The 19,545-nt window shown below is 41.6% G+C and overlaps 1 protein-coding gene and 1 long non-coding RNA gene across 5 annotated transcripts in view; one reads left to right on the top strand and one right to left on the bottom strand.

Annotated features, from left to right (window-relative positions):
- Positions 1–4,519, top strand: part of LOC118019112 — an 8,065-nt gene extending 3,546 nt beyond the window's left edge. The window contains exons 4-6 of the long non-coding RNA XR_004681574.1: positions 3,357–3,542; positions 3,964–3,999; positions 4,453–4,519. This is a non-coding gene — a long non-coding RNA (uncharacterized LOC118019112). The remainder of the gene's footprint in view (positions 1–3,356; positions 3,543–3,963; positions 4,000–4,452) is intronic.
- Positions 4,520–6,640: 2,121 nt separating this feature from the next.
- Positions 6,641–19,545, bottom strand: part of ALG14 (ALG14 UDP-N-acetylglucosaminyltransferase subunit) — a 105,442-nt gene continuing 92,537 nt past the window's right edge. Inside the window, exon 5 of one of the 4 annotated variants that reach the window (XM_035017981.1) lies at positions 6,641–7,033. In XM_035017981.1, coding sequence (XP_034873872.1) covers positions 6,979–7,033 — 55 coding nt within the window. In that variant the 3' untranslated portion in view covers positions 6,641–6,978. Of the gene's footprint in view, positions 7,034–14,279; positions 14,938–15,835; positions 16,259–19,545 lie in introns of those variants that run through there. The other 3 variants (XM_035017980.1, XM_035017977.1, XM_035017979.1) reach the window with 3 other exon arrangements.

The raw sequence follows: 19,545 nt of genomic DNA, 5'->3' as shown, positions 1-19,545 counted from the left end.
GTAGAGTCCTTTTTAAAATATAGATGGCTGGACAGGCTCTCTTACCCAAACTCTATAGACTATAGCCTCCTTGAGATTACTTCTCAAGGATGAATACAAATCTTAAAAGTCTTTTTCACAAATAGTAAAAAGCTTTAGTCATCTGAATGGATAAACTTAACTTATTCTAATCATTATTTATAAACTAGTGAGTTTTATACTGTTATACCCGATTCATGGCTAAAATTTTAAAATGTAAGATAGCTGTGTTAGGCTGTTATGTATGTCTAGGTGTGTGCATTCGAGATATGGTTACTCTTCTACCTCTGAATGGTATTGCCAAAATTAATTTGTAAAAGAGCTCTGTTTAATTGGCTTAAAAATAAGTACTTTTGAATTAAGTATTTCAAAATCTCAGAAATATAATAGAAACTAACCCAAATGTTTTTCTTTTTTGTTTTTTTAAAGATTTTATTTATTGGGGCGCCTGGGTGGCTCAGTCGTTGGGCGTCTGCCTTCGGCTCAGGTCGTGATCCCAAGTCCTGGGATCGAGCCCTGCATCTGGCTCCCTGCTCAGCCAGGAGCCTGCTTCTCCCTTCTCCTTCTCCCTCTCCCGCTCCCCCAGCTTGTGTTCCCTCTCTAGCTGTCTCTCTCTCTGTGTCAAGTAAATAAATACAAAATCTTAAAAAAGAAAAAGTTTAAGTTTGTTGGTTTAATCGATACAGACACGTATTATACTTTCAGAGTTATTGGCATTAAGTAGAATAATTTTATTTTACCTAGGTTTTCTAAAAGTCAAAGAAGCTCATGTTATCTCTGTTACAAGAATTTGTTCGCAAGAAAAATAACTTAAGATGATGACTAACTAATGTCTCTTGAAATCTTGAGGAGTAATCTAAGCATAATTGTTAGGAATAAATGAACTGAATACATGTAAATGAGATGAGTCTTTAGGTGCACTTTTTTGCAATGATTATTTTATGGTATGTTTGCTTAAATAGTTTTCCAAGTCTCTTTGGCAACTTCCACCATCTAAGTTAAATTAGATGGTGGGAATTCATTGAATGTCTGGAGCATTTCCAAAAAAAAAATTATGGAAACACTAATTGCTAAACAAGTCCCAGTTTACCTACTTTTGACCTCTTATTACAAAGGAACTAAGGATATTTGGGTTGATTAGTAAACATGTCTTGTGCCGCATTAAAAAATTCTGCTATAAGGAAATGCACGTTTCTAGAAATTATGAAACATTCATAAATTTGCTAATCTAAAGAATGCTGGTATAACAGTTCACAATTGCTTACTTTTTAGTTTTCACTAGAAAGTAAGGTTTCTTAGGATTAAGAAGTCTAATTCATATAATTAAAGTTACTTGAAATACTAAGGGAAACAATTCTGTATGCAAGGAATGTAGGATATATGTTTCTTTGGAGAGAAAAAGTATGGGCAATGGAGATGCAATTTTTTGTTGAGGGAAAAGAAAGTAGTTGTCCTAAAGTAAAATTGATTATTTCTGAGTGGGAAAGATGACAGGGGACAAACTAAAATGGACATAGAAAGTTGTAGGAGGTTTGTGAAAAAAAGGATCTTGGGAAAGGAATTTAATGTGTGATCAAACTGAATGAAACTGAATGGATTTGTTATAAGGGTTTTAAAAGAAAGCTTTAATAGCAATAGTGTACTTATGTAACACTAGAACTTAGTTTTCTTTCAGGTGTTAGAAGGACAAAGTTTGCTTGGACTTCCAATTTGCTCCTGATAAGGGATTGTAAAAGGTTTCTCCTTACCTTTTAAGTAATCTGCCTAGAAAGCAAATATTTTGTGTTTTAATGTTCAGGTCTCTGATTACTTAAATCATCAACAACAACAACCGAGTCTTCTTTATTAAAAGAGCTCAGTTTTACTTACAACAATTTAACTTCTGGTATTTGCCTGAGAAGTCTTTAATTATCACCATGGTTAAATGGATAACTAAGCATGTTTTCACAGTGACCTATGATCCTATCTGACCAAGTGTTTTAAAATCTCTTTGAAACTCTTTTTTTTTTTTTAAAGATTTTATTTATTTATTTGAGAGAGAGAATGAGACAGAGAGAGAGAGCATGAGAGGGGGGAGGATCAGAGGGAGAAGCAGACTCCCTGCTGAGCAGGGAGCCCGATGCGGAACCCGATCCCGGGACTCCAGGATCATGACCTGAGCCGAAGGCAGTCGCTTAACCAACTGAGCCATCCAGGCGCCCCCCTCTTTGATATTCTTAACAAAATTTCCCCAAATCAGATTCTAGACAGAGTCTATTTGACCTCAAACAAACTTTGGGAATTTCCAGAGGGTTCCTGGGACAAGTCAAAGGATTTGTTCTCTCTCCTAATTAAAAGAGAGATGTTACACTGATTAGCCTTATTTGTTATTTTAAATTACATGGGAAGCATTGCCAAATAAGTGGTGATAAGCCTTCCTAGGTTATATTATATGGGTGAATGTTATTAATATAAGTGTTCAGAAATTATATAAAATTCCTAAAATTCTGATATGTCTAGTATAATACTATCAGTCATAATTTTAGTTATTATCTTAAAATGTTGCATGGCATAAAAATAACCAAATTTCCTCATCAATTGCATTGTAATGAACTCTCATCAGATCTTTAACCATGGGCATTTTTAAGTCTGGTCATTTACAGATGGTTATTGTTTTACTCTGATACTTTTGCAAATATATTTCATCTTCAGAGAGGCTCATGGAAAAGACTCTGACAAGTACTCTAGAATATAGGTTTCTGATAACTTTAAGATCATCAAACTGAACTGGGTAAGAATTTCCAGAACTAATAGAAAAACTGGATTTAAGCTACAAGAGGTAATTAAGTGGGACTGAATAAATTGAGGAGGATAATTATAATTTTTTATGCCTTTGTTTGAAACATTGCTGATTTTAAAAATGTTTTGTTCTCCCAGATTTAAGGAAAACTTTTCCTCTTTTCTCTTAAGCTAACTCTGCCTTAGAGCAATTTGGTAAAATATACCTTTGTGAACAAATATGACACATATATCTTTTTCTCCCCACTTCATCCCCCTAGAATTTGGAAACTCTCACTGAGTATTCTTATATTTTCATGGCAATAGAGCTATTTATATGGGTTTGATAAGAATTTGTTCTTTTTTCTTTTTTAAGATTTTATTTATTTATTTGACAGTGAGAGAGCTAGAGCAGGAACACAAGCAGGGGGAGTGGGAGAGGGAGAAGCAGGCCTCCCACTGAGCAGGGAGCCCGATGCGGGGCTCGATCCCAGGACCCTGGGATCATGACCTGAGCCGAAGGCAGACGCTTAATGACTGAGCCATCCAGGTGCCCCAAGAATTTGTTCTCCTTATAACAGGACACTGGAAGCATTGGTTATATTGCCAAGACATTGACTGGAATGTCATGTTTGAGAGAGACATATATGGACTCAGATATGATCAGACAGCTTTAAGGAACTAAGGTTGGCTTTATGGAGCCAATAAAATCTCGTGGGAAAATTGGCCTGGTACTTTGTTTACAATGTTCCTGGCAGTCTTACCAGGTAAGTAAGGAAGGTATGATGAATTTACTTTAATGAAATCATAGAATCATTAAAAAAAAAAAAAAAAGGAGGCAGGGGGTTCTTTAAGAACAGTAAGTCCTCACCTCTTGTTTTATATGTAACACTAAAAAAATGATTAGTAATTAAAATACTCCCTATCCCCGCTCCCCCATCTCCCTACGCTGTCTTTCGCTAGATGCAAACAGAAGCTGAGACCAGGTGGGATTATTCTGTGCAAGAAAGGATGGGATGTAAAGTCCACTACCATATCCTCCAGCACCAGGAACAGTCCTGGGAGACACCAATCATGTCATAAATATTTGTTAAATGAAAATAGACTTGGAATAGGGAGAAATCTTGAGGAGTGTGGCTCAGAAAAAGAAGGGGTGAAAAGATTTTTTGTTTTGTTTTTGTTTTACAGGGAGAAAGAAACAGAAAAAGAGAATTTGGGCAGCTGGTAAGGGAAGAGGGAATTGGGGGGGGGGGAAGGAATTGTTTAAAGGAAACGGAAGGAATGTTTTGCTGGCGATATGTGATGCAACCCTCCTCCCCCTCGTGTTCAGTAGAAATGAACACTGCCATTCAAATCTTCTGGAAGATTATTAGGGGGTTTTGGCATGTGACAATGCAGACAGCTGACCTCCAGGACAGGCGCTGAGCCTAAGATGCTCCATTACATTTGTGTTGGATCTAGATGAACAGAGAGGTCAAAGGATTTGCCCACGGACCTAATTAATGGCAGATCCAAGACTGGAACTCAGATCTCCAGATCCCTATTTCACTGGCCTTTCCATAAACTGGCATGGGGCTTAGTCGGCTGCCATACTTATTTAATTTCATGCTGAATAAGTCAGAATGTGGTCAGGACAACACATTTCTGGCTGCCCACACACTGGGCCTGTGTTCACAGATGCTGCACTGGGACTGAATATCCCCAGATTCTAGCCCTGCTTTGACCATGTTACCAGCTGTGCAGCCTTGGAAAAGCCACAGCCTCTCAGAGCTTTATTTTCATCATCTGAAAAATGGGAGCTAAGCCTCCTCCCTCTCAGTGCCTTTGCAGGATCAAGTGAGATGTTGCGAAAGCTGCATGTACAACAGGAAGTCTGAGACACATGTTTAGTAAGTAGTTATTTCTATTATTATCTGTTATATTTGCCAGCATGGGATTTCTGTGGACATACTATGGTTTCCTTTTTTCTACTCCCTGAGCCAATGGTTCACAAAAATTCAGTCATATTTAAAAAACCTTCTTTTCTTTCATTCTGTTATTCATAATCAAAATAGAATTTAAAAAAATCACAGAATAAACTTTATATGTAACTCCTTAACTAAGAGATAATCCATCTTAAACCTTTTATATATTTGTAGCCCTTTTAAAACTTTGCATCTATTTACATAGAGTTTCAGACTGTGCTCATAATTACACTTGTTTCCGTGATTTCAAAAAACTTAATATAACATTTTCAGCATTTTTCTATGCCGTTAAATATTCCTCAACAATATGATTTTTTTAATGACTGCACACTAGTCCCCTGTCTGGACATATAATTTATTCAATTAAGATGGTTTCTGATTTTTTTTTTCTATTACACATGGTACTTTGATAAAGCCCTTTGTAATATATGCTCTTGGTTCTCTGTTCCTTGTCTGTAAAGAAGCTATACCCTGAACTTCTTCAGGTGGCTGTCATGAGGGTCAGGCGAGGGAGACCACGTGGGAGATGAAGAATCATGCCTGGTACATAATAAGCACTCAACACTGTTAGCTACTATTATTACTACTGACTTCAGATATTTGTGGTTAGTACCCAAACAGAACTACATCGAGTGCTTGGTATTAAGTACATCAAATCATGCATTCTAAAAACACTCTAGGGATATCTTTAGAGCTTTGTTCAGAAATTTGCTTTTTCAAATTACCTAGAATTTGCTGGATGTTTCATTATGAAGAGTAATTGAAAGGATGTTTGTTTAGATTTTATTTCTGTGCCTCAGGACGTCCTTGAAGGGAAGGTGGGGGTCTTCACATATTAGAAGTGATTTCCTGGCTTTAGAGTTTAAAGGAAGTCAACAAAGACCGACTTATTTGATTGGCCACATGCTTGTTGGACAGGGTGAAAATCTAGTTCGGTTACCTTCTTGATATTCCGTGGCTGCACCAGCAGCTGTGGGTCAGAAGTTCAGAACAAAAAGTGAAATCCTAGGATTAACTGTCATACTCTTGTATCAAATATTTTTCTGTTGAATCAACTTCCCATGGTAATTGTTTTGGGGGGAAGCTTTGCCACCACTGCTCTCTGCTACCTTCTCTGTCGGCGCCGATTACATAAGATGCTGTCCAAGAGCCACTCCACTGGTGGCCCACAGCTTCTCTGGACCCCCTCTGTCTTCTGAGAGCCCCGGGGTGGGCGGATTCTGCAGTTTTGTTGGGTGGCGGCATGGAAGGGAGGAGCGTGGAATCAAAGGGGTAGCAACCCAAGCCTTGGCCCAGCCACTAACCAGCTGTGCCACTGAGGGCAAATTACTCCAGCTTCTGCGTCTCGGGTTTGGTCTCTATAAAATAGACGTAATAAAATAATCATAATAATAGTAGTAATCATAATAATGGGTATGTACCTCATTAGGCCCACCCCTAACATTTACAGGACCTCAGCCAAGCATAAATGAAGCATCCCCAGCCCATATCTCCCTTCTCTTTCGACTTGGTCCCGTCTCACACCATGAGGAGCTTTGTGGAGAGCGTCCACACCCCAACCTACAGGTCCTGATCCTTCCACACTCCCTCCCTCTCACCCCTCACTGGCCAGTAAGCCGACCTTGGGAGGGTGTAACTGCGGAAGAGGCCCATGTAAGCCCGAGAAGGAGGCTTGGGCCACTGAGGCAGGTGAGGTTGCGGTCCTAGGGAGGGCCCTTTCCTCTAGAAAGGAAGTGTGGGTTCCGGGTGCTCACATCATCCTGGCCCCACAAGGAGGGAAGTGGGCCGTGGAGGGGTCTCTAGAGTGTGGGGCCTCTGTGGCCTGGATCTGAGGATTAACTGGGTCAGTGCCTGACCCGGGCTTAGTACAGCACGTGGCATGTTGCTAGCGCTCCATAAACGAAGGATGCTACGATTGTGGCGGCCATACTGTTATGGGAAGAGAACTCAAGCATGATCTCGTCCAAGTCCTTTATTTGATGTGGTGAGGAAACACAGAAATATTAAAATCAACCACTGTTAAACACATATAGAACCTGGACCTGAGGCTCTTACCATCCAGCTGCCTTTCCTCTCTCTGCTTGGCAGTGCATTCTCTTCAGCAACATGAAGATGTGGGGTCAGAACCACCTTTAATGTTCAAGGTCCACAGAGGTGACTGGTGCTGTGGTGATTTTCTGAAAAGGGGCAGGGAGTGTGTCCTTGGAGAAAGGGGCACCTTCAGTGGGAGTCAACGCTCCTAGGCCTCCTGTGAATGGTTCTCCATGTTGGTGTTGGAACACCTCAAATATTTACTGCACAATGAGAAGCATATGGATAAAGAAGAAAGTGACATTTTATACTCCATAGCAGTGTATTGAAAGGCCCCAGAGTGAATATTTTAAGTCAGAAAAACCTATTCTGGTTCAGGAATCAGATTTACAGGCTGACTGAATTTCTTTTCATGAGTTAAACATGAAATAAAAGTAATTTTCAAATTTCCTTTCTTGTTCTCATTGTAAAACCTAGTTTGCTTCATTTTATCCATAATATATTCTTTGACGTTTTAGCATCTGAAGATTGCTCACTCTCACTAAAAATTGATTTCTGTTTTTAAAACTGTTTTTAAAGGTTTATTTTTATCTAAGTAATCTAGACACCCAACGTGGGGCTTGAACGCATAACCCCAAGATCAACAGTCTCACGCCCCTCTGACTGAGCCCGCCAGGCACCCCACAACTTTTAATTATGGAAATGCTCAAACATATAGGAAAGTAGAGGCAACAATATGATGAGCCTGGTGTACGAGGCCCTGTGCACCCACTGTCCCCAGCCTCCGCAGTGATTATGTCTGGCCAATCCTGTTTCATCCATAAACTCCCCTGCCTTCCCCACCCCGGCAATGGGTTTTGAATCAAACCTCAGACCTTCTATCATTTCATCCATAAATAACTTGTTTTCTCTACGATTTTGGTGAACATTAAAGCTCTCTATCTGGCCACTTCAGATTCAGCTTGTTCGGCTGGTGAGTCAAGAGACCAACACTTGGGCCCTTCTAGAAGCCTTGCACGGTTCCACGTCCAGAGAATTCAGGGCAAATCAGCTTGAAAATGGAGCCTCAGGCGGGAACTGAGTAAGGGAACATTTTGGATACTTTTTATTCTTTGCCGAATTTCTGCCAACTCTGTATATGGTATTACTGTAAAGGTCTTGTTTTCTCCCGCCCCCCCCCCCTTTTTTTTAAGAATGAAACTTCTTTTCCCTTTTTGTGAGAGAGAAGCCTGTCGTTCCAAACTCTTTCATCCTCCTTGCTGTTGTTCAGCTTTCCTGCCATTTTGTTCCTCCATGAGTCTTGGTTTGTGTATTCTGGGCTTTGGCAATTCCCCCGGGGGACCCAGGGATGGGGAGGGTGGCCCTGCTCATGTCATTGAAAGATTATTGCACTTCAATCAGTGGAGTTCAACTGAGAACTTAAAAAAGTTCTCTGTGTAGTCACTGAATTTTAAATCACGATCTTAGAAAAGACTGAGAGCGAAAAAAAAACAAAAAAAGAATTCCAAGTTAGAAAAAAAAGATTTCACATTTCCCTGCCAGAAACACTGTTCTGGTTTTCGGTTGAATGGCTTGGCTATTAATTAAGTTTTCGTGCTCAGCAGCTATCTCGTTTTCTACATTCTTGCTGTTAATCGTCATATATGTGACACATGACTTCTGTTTAAATGCTAAAGTTTATTAGAGTGGAAAAAAAAAGTTATTCAGGAAAGGACAAGAGATTAGGAACCAAGTCCAACCATTTGCTTATTCATCTGCATATGGTTAAAAGATTTAAAAGAATCCATTGGTTTCTGTTTCACTGCTACATGCAGGCCAAGGAGCAAGGAGAAAAAAAGCCTTTTCCTACCCATGGTGTAGAAAGATGTTTTCTTCCTTTTGCCTTAGGGGCGAGAAATCGTTTCCTCTCCAATATTAAGCCGAAGTAACCAAGCTTTGGAGAGACTGGCTCCTTCTGAAAGGTTACTGTTCTAATTACCTGTTGTTTTGTCACAAATTCCCCCAGAACTTAGTGGCAGAAAATAGCAGCCATTTCGTCTTGTTCAGGGACTCTGTGGGCCAGAAATTCACAGGGCATAGTGCCTGAGCCTCAGCCAGGAGGACTAGAAAGGCAGGGAGTGCTGAGAACGGCAGCACTGGAATCGTCGGGAGGCTTCTCTCCTCACACGTCTAGCACCCTGGATCGAGGCGATGCAAAGTCTGTACTCAGATACGTCCGGGAACCAGAACACCCACACATGGTCTCTGAGTGTGGCTGGGGCTTCTCGAAGCATGGGTGGCTGGGTACTGAGAGGACATTCAAGAGACCAAGTCAGAACATCACTTCCCACTCTTGCTGCATTCTAGTGGTCCGACAAGCCCCTCAGGCCAGTTTAGTTAGATTCAAGGGGTGAGCCACCGACTCTACCTCCTGATGGAGAAGTCAAGGTCCTCCCGCAGAAGGCATGTGGATGGCCAACTGTGGACAATACAAATGACTCAGTCGTCTTGGCTCTTTGCTGGGGTGAGGCCGTGTCATGAGGCGTCTCTAGTGAGGAGGTCGGGGAAGGAGTTATTTCATGCTGAGACCATCTTCTTCCTCCAGTAGGAAGGAAGAAGATGGTCTCTTCCCCCTCACTAGGCTATTTCATCCAGTTCTTACTCAGCTCTTCCCCAAAGCCATGCTTTGTCCCCGGCACCTTCAGTCTTTGTTTCGTCTCTGGCCGTGGGCAGAGGTAGAATCACAATAAACAAGCACATTCCCTGTAGCAGCTTCCTGGCGGCTGTGCTTAGTTTGCTGTTTCGCCTTTTTCCATCTATATATTCACCCACAAATATGTATGGATAGATTCCTTTACTATTGGTGATGGAGAAACCCTTTTTGTGGAGAAATAACTCACATACCATAAAATTCACCCATGTAAAGTGTACATACAGTTCAGTCGTTTGGTATAGAGTTGTACAACCACAAGCACTACGTGATCCTGCAACATTTTCATCACCCCGAAAAGAAATCCCACCCCCGTTAGGAGTCACCTCCATGGCCCCTTCCACAGCCTCTGGCAACAGTAGCTCTATTTTCCGTCTATGGATTTGCCTATTCTGGACATTTCGTATAAAGGGAATCATATGATATGTGGCCTTTTGTGACTGGCTTCTTCCACTGAGCATGCTTCCAAGGTTCATTTACCCATGTCGTATCACGTCATTCCTTTCTGTGACCAAGTCATGTTCTGTTGTATGGATATACCACATTTTTTTTAATCCATTCATTGCTCAGTGGACCTTTGGGCTGTTTCTGCTTTTTGTCTATTACGTAATGCCGGTATGAATGTTTGCGTACAAGTTTTTGTGTGAACGTGTGTTTTCAATTCTCTGGGGTATATACCTAAGAGTGGAATTGCTGGGCCATACAGTAACTTTATGTTTAACTTTTTTTTTTTTTAAAGATTTTATTTATTTATTTGAGACAGAGAGAATGAGAGAGAGAGAGAGAGAGCACATGAGAGGGGGGAGGGTCAGAGGGAGAAGCAGGCTCCCTGCTGAGCAGAGAGCCCGATGCGGGACTTGATCCAGGGACTCCAGGATCATGACCTGAGCCGAAAGCAGTTGCTTAACCAACTGAGCCACCCAGGCGCCCCTATGTTTAACTTTTTAAGGAACTGCGGAACTGTTGTCCACAGCTGCCGAACCTACCTACGTATGAGGGTTTCAATTTCTCCACATCCTTGGAAACCCTTGTTCTTTTCTTTTAAGACAACTTTTTATGATAGCTATCCTAGAGGGTGGGAAATGGTTGCTGCACTTAGCTTAAGGACCCCTTCCTTCAGGCCACTTACATACCATGGGAGTCACGTGCTTACTTGGAGACACAGAGTTACTCAGGGCTTCTTATGTGCCAGGCTCTGTGCTAAAGGGGGTACATGTGCCATCTTAGTTTAGTGCACACAAGTCTCTAAGGAGGGACCATCATTATGCCTATTTGACAGGTAAACAAACCAAGCACAGAAGAACTTGCTGGAAAAGTGATGCAGTTTGGAAGACCTGCATTTCCTGTATTAAAAAAAAATTACAAAACTTGGGACACTAAGGTAGGAGTTTATAGTCTAAGTGAAAGATTTGAAAAACATTTCCCCCCTGCCAAAACAAAACACCTCTGGCAGATTGTGGCTGGCAGAATTCTTGATGGCCACCAATATCCTACCCTGTCGCATACACACCTTTATAATCCCCAAGTATTGGTGGGGCCTGTGAATATCATGGGCTATCACTCCCCTGATTATGTTACATTAATACAGCAAAAGGGACTTTGCAGATGCAATTATAGTCCCTCATCAGTTCATTTTGAGTTAATTAAAAGGAAGATTATCCTACGTGTACCTGACCCAGTCACATCAGTGCCTTAAAAGAGACAAGCAGCAGTAGAGACTCTCACTGGCCTTTAAGGAACAGGTCACCACGAGTCCTATAACTGCAAGGAACTGAATTCTGCCAGCAACGACCTGAACAAGTTTGGAAGAAGGTCCATTGTCTGTTCCAGATCCGAACCCAGCCGTGGCTGTCTCCTTGATTAGAGCCTTGTGAGACCCTGAGCAGAGAAGCAGTCATGCCCTGCCTGGATTTCTAACCTATAGAATAGTGAGAGAACAGGTGTTGTCTGAAGCCACTGAATTTGTGGCTATTTGTTACACAGCAATAGAAAACTAGTACGTAGATCATTGACTGTTTAAAGGCTGATAGAAATGAAGTTATTGATGCACCATTATGTAGAGCAGCAGTTCTCCAAATATAGCCCAGGGGCCTCTGGGGGGTCCTCAAGACCTTTTCAGGGGTCCATGAGGTCAAAGCTATTGTCCATAATAATGCAAAGATGTCATTTCCCTTTTTCCTTCTCATTCTCTCATGATCTTATAGTTTTCTAGATGCTTCATGATGTGTAAGAATACCATTGCTCTGATGGCTAATGATATGTGTCCTGTGTATTATTGTGTTTAAAAACTTTCCCTGTCTTAATTTCTAATGTGGTAAATAGTGACAAATATAGCCACCATAAACAAAAGTTTGTGGGGTCTTCGATAATTTTCAAGAGTGTAATGAGGTCCTGAGACCAAAAAGTTTGAGAACGTTGGTCTAGATGAGCTGTAACTAAGTAGGCCTAGACAAAGTCTGAATGTATGAGAATTTATATGTGTAGTCAATGCCTACATTTGGTCCAGAACTGTGGCAGGTGTGACCAAGAGTGGAGCAAGGTCATGAAAGTATGAGGTATAATCCCTGATGTAAGGTGAACATAAAGAAATAATGATCAGAAGCATTCATTTCTTCCCTCTACAGGTGTTTCTAAGCACAAGGTACTGCAATATGATGGTCTGTAGCTCAGTTCTAACCTTAGGTATGGGTGGCTATGTCACCGAGGTGTTTAGAGAAGAAGTTGCTGAAACAAGGCTGTGGGAGATGGGGATGAGTTTGTGGTGGAGGTGAAATGTAAGCTGGGAAGGGAAGTGGAAGGAGGAGAACAAATATTCCAGGCTTATCCTTCAGATTTCAGCTAAAACATCCTTCTTAGAGAGGCCTTTCCTGATATCCCTTTCTAGAGCACCCAGCACCTTCTTCTCCATCACAGTGCCCCGTTCATCCCCATTCCTGGCACTTTTTTTTTAAACCTAACCTAGCTGTTAAGGTAAGTCTGGCTGGAGCTGGAGTGCCTTTGTTCAAATCCCGGCTCTGCCACTTTCTAGTTATAAAATCTTGGATAAGATACTTAATCTCCCTATGCCTCAGTTCCTCAACAAATGTGCTAATAAAACAAGGAATTTATGTTGAAGAGTTAGCTTAGGTTGTGACCATGGGACTGAAGAGGAAAGGCTGAGTGTGAACTGGTTCAAAGGCAGAATCAATAGGTGAATTCAGATGACAAGGAGAGAAGAGGATGGAAAGACAAGGGAAAATTCTGGAGATACTAAAAATAAGGGCAGAGAAACCAATTCTATATGGATTAAGGAAAGAGAGTACAAAACAATTATTCCAAAGTTTGTTGCTTGAGAGAGAGGCTAGCGTCAGTTAAATACTCTAGAAGGGAAAAAGGGGGAGCTATGTCAAATCCATGTTTAAAATGAGTCGGCAGGAAGAACATAAGTGTAGACAATTTGTTTTTAGAGCACTAGAGTGGCGGGCTGAGCAGAAGAAAGTTCAGGGCAGACAAGAAAATCTGGGTGTCTGCTCATTGCTGGACAGAGCTGAAATCATGGGGAAGAAACTCCACATGGCCCCACTATATGGAGTGAGCTGTGTGGAGAAGGATAATCTACTTTAACGCTCACGATGATGTTCTTCCTGTGGATAAAAGAGGCTTAAGACATTGCTGTCAAACTCCTTTTGGTGAGATGGGGCTTTTCAGAAGAAATAAAGCACTGATTCAATCTAAGGAACTGCACAGTAAGGGGGTAGTACATTTCTCAGTTTGAATCTCACTTTGGAAGGCCAAATAAACATGTTTCAAGTTGCTTTTATACGGGAAAGCTAGGGTCATCTCCTTTCCAGCAAGGACTTCTTGCTATTCAGTCTAAAATTGTACAACATTCCTCTTGTTGACACGGCTTCACAGCACTCTAAGTTCCTGGCTAAAGCTTCCCGTGATGACTTTTGGATGTCCTATTTGAAATAGTTAGACTTGCAGCCTGGCAAGCTGCTGAAACCCTAGGACAACTGAACTGTAGATAAAAATCTTCCAGGGAAGTAGGTGTGGGCAGGATGTGTGGTTTCCTTGTCTCTCATTTAAAGACTGATGCAGTTAATTTTTCGTGAACAGTCTCTTCCAGTAAGAGCTGCATTCCGGAATGTTTCAAGAGCAATGCAAAAGGACAAGCTAGCCACTGATCTTCAGTTTGAGTTGAGACTAGAGCACGATGTTTTTCAAGCTGTGCCCCTTTGCTAATGTGACCTTGAGGACCTGAATTAGCCATAACGACAACACAGAGCAGAGCAGGCGCTTGTTTACCAAATAATCTGGAACCGAGCAAACCTCACTCTGAACGTGTGCACAGCAGTCGCAATCCGGGAAGATAGTCCTAAATCTTTAGTGATATAATATACATGAGATTTTTTTCCCTCTGACATTCCAGGCTAACCACTGTCTAAGTTAAGGCTCTGCAAAACATCTGGGACATACATTTCTGGAAAAAATGATGGCATCTTTTCTAACAACTCTCCGTGGCCTAAGCCTCGTGCGCTCTGGGCCGACAGGAGCCTCGGCAGCAGGATCACCTGCGGGGGCTGGGGCAAGCTGTGCCGGCGTGCAGACAGGCGTGGACGGAACCGGGACTGAACGCAGTCCAATTTCATGCGTCAACTATGGACCCAGTGCCACTTAGGAACAAAGTGCAGAGCAGAACAAAACTCAAAGGTGAAAAAATGTACATGCTCTTATCCCTAAAAAAAATCACTTTCTCTCTAGAGAAGTAGAGGCTTATTTCATCTGACATTCCAGGCCTTGCCATCAACGGAAGCGGGCGCAGCACCTGACGTTCGATGATTAAAGTCAAAGCACACGACGAACTACCTCCTGGCTGTCCCAAGGCCACCGAACCAGACAGCAACATAGTTTCCCTATTCCGAGAGTCTTCTCAGCCAAACACCTAGGAAAGCGTCCTGGTGACAGATGTGCCTACTTTTTCCAGGGAAGATTTGCCCAAAGAGCGATAAAAGCTAGGTCAGCCTCAGCATGCTCACTGTGCAACCTCTCAGGTATTCATGCATTTTCACGGACACTCCGTCTCGTCATAATTTCTTACCATTTATGAGATGTACATCATACTTCCGAAACAGATTTGAGTAAAGGAACACCTCAAACGCTACGAGACGTCTCGCTGTTAAAGGACAGAGCTTAGCGGGAGGGGACAGGACTTCCGTTTGATGAGGAGCTGCCCAGCCCGGCCGTCAGGGCTGTACTGCAGGGACTTGGCAGGGTGGCACCGATTCTCAAGCAGGACCAACGAAATGATTGGTGGGGAACGGGTCTCTTGTTCCACGTCCATTAAGAAATCCGTGACAGCAGAGTAGGAAAGCAATGAAGGGCCCTCCTGAGTGTGGGTCCGTGTGTGATGTCACAGGCCGCTCGCCCGGGAAACGGGCTTCGCCCTCCAGCCAGGCTGCCGCGGCTGGAATCTCGGCTTTGCCACTTACTGGTCATCTGTAGAAGGGAGATGATAACGGTCCCGACCTCACCGAGTTGTTATTAGGATTCTGTGAGCTAAGATTTGAAAAGTGATTAGAAGAATACCTGGCGCATAGCAAGCCCTCACATAAATGTTTAGTAAAAGTACACTCTACCGAGCCTAACCATCTCAAAATGCCAGGGATGACGACAGCCATGCCATTGTGAATTTGTGAGTTTGGGTTCCAGAAAAACAGAATCACCTTTTAATTTATTTTAACGATTCAACAAGGGATTTCAAAGGATCTTCTGGATTGAGGGCAATGGCTCACAGAGCAAAACTGAAGAACAAAAAAAGATACTGGTTTATGCTCACAGTTCTGGAAGCCAGCGGAGTGCAACTTGTCATGAAGCCCACGTCATATGACTGCTTCCTTTATGCTAAAAGGATTCACCAGGGACTTTACTGCTTCCACAGAGGAAACAGAGCCTGCTGTATCTGAACAAAAACTAAGAAATATCTTTCTTTTCTTTTTACAATGCAGAATATTGTAAAAAAAAAAAAAAAAAAAGAGCTGCAGAACAGGAAATGTTACTAATCATACTAATATTATATTTAGCTGTAGGAAAAAATTACTAAAACAAGTCAGAAGATAACCTGCAGGTAGTGATACAAAAGAAAAGAAATTTGGTACATAGAGGCATAAATACTTAATGGTTTATTAATGTTTGTTTCATTTTTATTTTTAATTTAATTTTTTAAAAAGATTTTATTTATTTGAGAGAGAGAGAGAGCACAAGTGTGGGGGGAGGGGCAGAGGGGGAGAAAGAGACAATCTCAAGATGACTCCATGCTGAGCGGGGAGCCTGACACGGGGCTCGATCTCATGACCCTGAGATCATGACCTGAGTCTGACACTTAACCAACTGAGCCACCCAGGCGCCCCTTAATGTTTTTTTTATAAGAGCACCTTCAGTTTCCTTACTGGATTATTTACACATTTTTTACTCTTCACCACCAATAATTCTCAGGACCTTCAGAAGCCTTTATGATAAACATGGTTTTTTCCTACCCCGATTACAATAAATATGGTTGACTGCAAAATTCTAGAGAAGTTGTCATTTGTCAAACAATTCGCCCAAGATACACAGACTTAGGATACTTCTCCTTAAGAGCCGGCCATTGAACAATGAAGTAATCGGAGAGGTGAAACAGAATCTTTCCGGACAGGGATAAGTGTTCTACTCGGCAGATGCTTTCAACATAGACAATGATCACTTTCTTTATTCCTAGTATCCCAAGGAGAAGGGCAGATATGCAGATAGGAACACATGTTCCTGGTCCATTACACAACACCTTAAAAAAAAAAAAAAATTGAAGGTCAAATTAACATAACATCTAAATGAGGCATCTAAAATGAAAAAATTCCAGTCACATCTTATGGGAGATTTTTTATTTTTCTAAGCCTTGAGTTATTCCTTGTAAAGATCTAGTATGCAGCAAAAACCCATGCACTCAGGAGCCAGGCAGGGCTGTGTTGCTGGCTCTCCTGTTTATTAACTGTGTGGCTTGGGGCAAACAGCTTAACTTCTCTGGGCCTGGGTGGCGTGCCCTGTGCTACCAGAGGTGTCTAGCACAGTGCCCGGTGCTCAGCCCGCATTCACTGGACGTGTATGTGCTGCTCTTCTCCAGATGTTCTGTGGATCTTGAATGTCACACAAAAACATAGAAGACAGATAAAGTCAGCTATGAGTAGTTGTTTTCTCATGTATCAACTTGTGCTTGTTGCTTTTTTAAAATAATCTTTAGGGGCGCCTGGGTGGCTCAGTGGGTTAAGCGACTGCCTTCGGCTCAGGTCATGATCCTGGAGTCCCGGGATCGAGTCCCGCATCGGGCTCCCTGCCCGGCAGGGAGTCTGCTTCTCCCTCTGACCCTCCTCCCTCTCATGCTCTCTGTCTCTCATTCTCTCTGTCTCAAATAAATAAATAAAATCTTAAAAAAAAAAAAATAATCTTTAGAACAGTTGGAGCACTGACATGTAAGATGTAGGAGAAAATGTCTATGTAGAGTGTCTTTGTGGGGTATAGAATCATTTCAGGAGTTCAATTCAACAAATGGGATATTTGAGAGAAGGCTACTAAATGAATGAGATTTTTTCCTCCAGAAAATTTAATCTGTGCTTGTGGTCCAGAGAGTTTAATGCTTTTGAATTCTGCTAATTTTTATAGACAGCCACTGGTTAAAAACAATTTAGTTGGCAAAAATAACAAGAGAAATAAAAAAACTGACTCCTAGAGCAACTGCAAAAAATTTTTAAAAGTCTTTTAAGAAAATGAGAGGAAACCTATTTCACAGAATTGTTGGCAAGGTAATTTATTATTACTTTCAGAGAAAAAAGTATTTGCAGAAACATCTTAATCATATGCTCCTACTGATCAACTGAATTAGTAAAACCTAACAAAGCATTTTTTTTTAAGTAGGTTCCATACCTAGCATGGAACCCGACCTGGGGCTTGAACTCACGACCCTGAGATCAAGACCTGAGCTGAGATCAAAAGTCGGATGCCTAACCAACGAAGCCACCCAGATGCCCCTAATAAAACATTTTTTTAAATTCCACAAATGATAAAACAGGAGATTTGTGGTTGTGTATGTATGCCCGTTGGGCATTATCTACAATGTCACATGATCTTTCCTGCACAAAGTCCACAAAACTTATCAGATATCAGAAAATCTTAGAGTTGAAAGGGTCCCCAGATACAATGCCTGACCATCTTGGCATTTCAGATTCTCCCCGATGGACAGACACCCTGTCAGGGCTGTAAGACATGGCCAGGGCTCTAAGGGTTTGATAAAGGTTATCTGATCCCTATGACCACCTGGCACATCATTCACAGAACTTTGGGGAGAGAGAAGGTAGCCTGTTTCAGGTGGGAACCAATCTTTTTTTGTGCCTTCCTTAAAGTGTCTACCTACAATTTAATCCCCTATCTCTCTGAAGAATTTTTGTTCAGTTTTTCTTGAATTACCAGCTACTAAGCTCTTTTTCAGACTAGTCTTCTTTAGTCCCTATTGAGTTGCCCCTATAACCTTTCAAGGCAGTGCAACAGAAAGGAAATGGGACTGAGAGTCGGGAACAGGGTTCAACCAGCTGGGGCAACAGTAATGACAGTCACCATCTCGGCTCTTACCCCACTTTTTATCAACAACTCACTGTGGCCAGGAACGGAACTAAACATTTCCCATGCATTATTTCAATTACTCCTCACAGCAATCATTTGAGGCAAGTTTTATTGTCCCTTTTGTAGAATAGAAAACTGAGGCACAGAGAGACTGGGGAAGTTGCCTTATCACATGTTTAGGAGTGGAGGAGTTTTTTTTTTATTATTATTTTTTAAAGATTTACATATTTATTTGAGAGAGAGCTAGAGAGAGACAGAGAGAGACAGAGAGAGAGAGAGAGAGCGCGAGCGCACAGTGGGGAGGGGGAGAGAGAGAGAGAGAGAATCTGGAGCAGACTCCCTGCTGAGCATGGAGCCTGATGCGGGGCTCGATCTCATGACCCTGAGATCATGACCTGAGCAGAAATCATGAGTTGGACGCTTAACTGACTGAGCCACTCAGGCGCCCCAGGAGTGGAGGAGTTCTATTGCTTCAGTCACTTTTTCTCCTGTGACTCAGTTACCATATGCAAAGGGAGACTGGACTAAATGACCTTCCCTGTCAGCTCCACGATTCTTTTTTTTTTAATTCTATGACTTTAATTTGCCTCTAGTGTTGTCTTATGCCTAAATTACAAGATCGTTCTGAATCCTTTCAGGGTTTAGAATTCTAAAAATCCTATTAATGCAAGGTTTCTCAATAGTAGCATTATTGACATTTTGGACAGGATAATTTTTCATTGTGGTGGCCTGTCCTGCACATTGTAGGATGTCTAATAGCATCCCTGGCCTCTACCCACAAGATTCCAGTAGTCAAGACAATTAAGAATGTCTCCAGACATTGCCAAATGTCTCCAGTGGAGAACCACTGCATGAACGTATTCCCTAAACCCTGGATTATTTGTTGCTTTTCTCTTTTTTTCCATTGTACAGAATAAAATAAAACCTACAGGTAAAAAATAATGTAAACATTACTTGTTGGGTCTTCAATGTCACAAAAATATTTTCATGTTGGTTGCCTTTAAAAAATGTACATATCCACATGTGTTCATCTCACTATCTGTATACACAAACTGTGAATACTCTGATAGAAATGTCTGTATTACACGCAGGGAAATGACTGGCATTGGTGGGAGATGTATTAGCAACCTGCTATAGATCAGAAGCAGAGACTGTTAAGATAAAAGTAAAAGTTAAAGGTATTCATTTGTTTATCTCTGTCATATCTCTATTTTGAAGCGCCTTACTACAAAAGTCCTAGGTACGACAAAACTACAAAACTATACATCAAGTATTTTTTAAAAAGGGCAAATTAGTTTCAAGGAAAACTTAGGCTAAGGAAAGCTATTTTTAATTAACCACAGGTTTTAACTCTGAGGTTTACAGAAGCCTAGGCAAAAAAATTAAAAAATTGTGGATCACGGAGTTTCCACTATTTAATGAAGCAGATCAGAAAGACTTATTCCAAGCATTGAACAAAAC

This window comes from Mirounga leonina, unplaced genomic scaffold, assembly GCF_011800145.1.
Source record: "Mirounga leonina isolate KUSES-001 unplaced genomic scaffold, KU_Mleo_1.0 Mir_173, whole genome shotgun sequence".
NCBI classification, from domain to species: Eukaryota; Metazoa; Chordata; class Mammalia; order Carnivora; family Phocidae; genus Mirounga; species Mirounga leonina.
The sequence above is the reverse complement of the archived record's forward strand: the minus strand, read 5'-3'. Positions and strand labels throughout refer to the sequence as shown.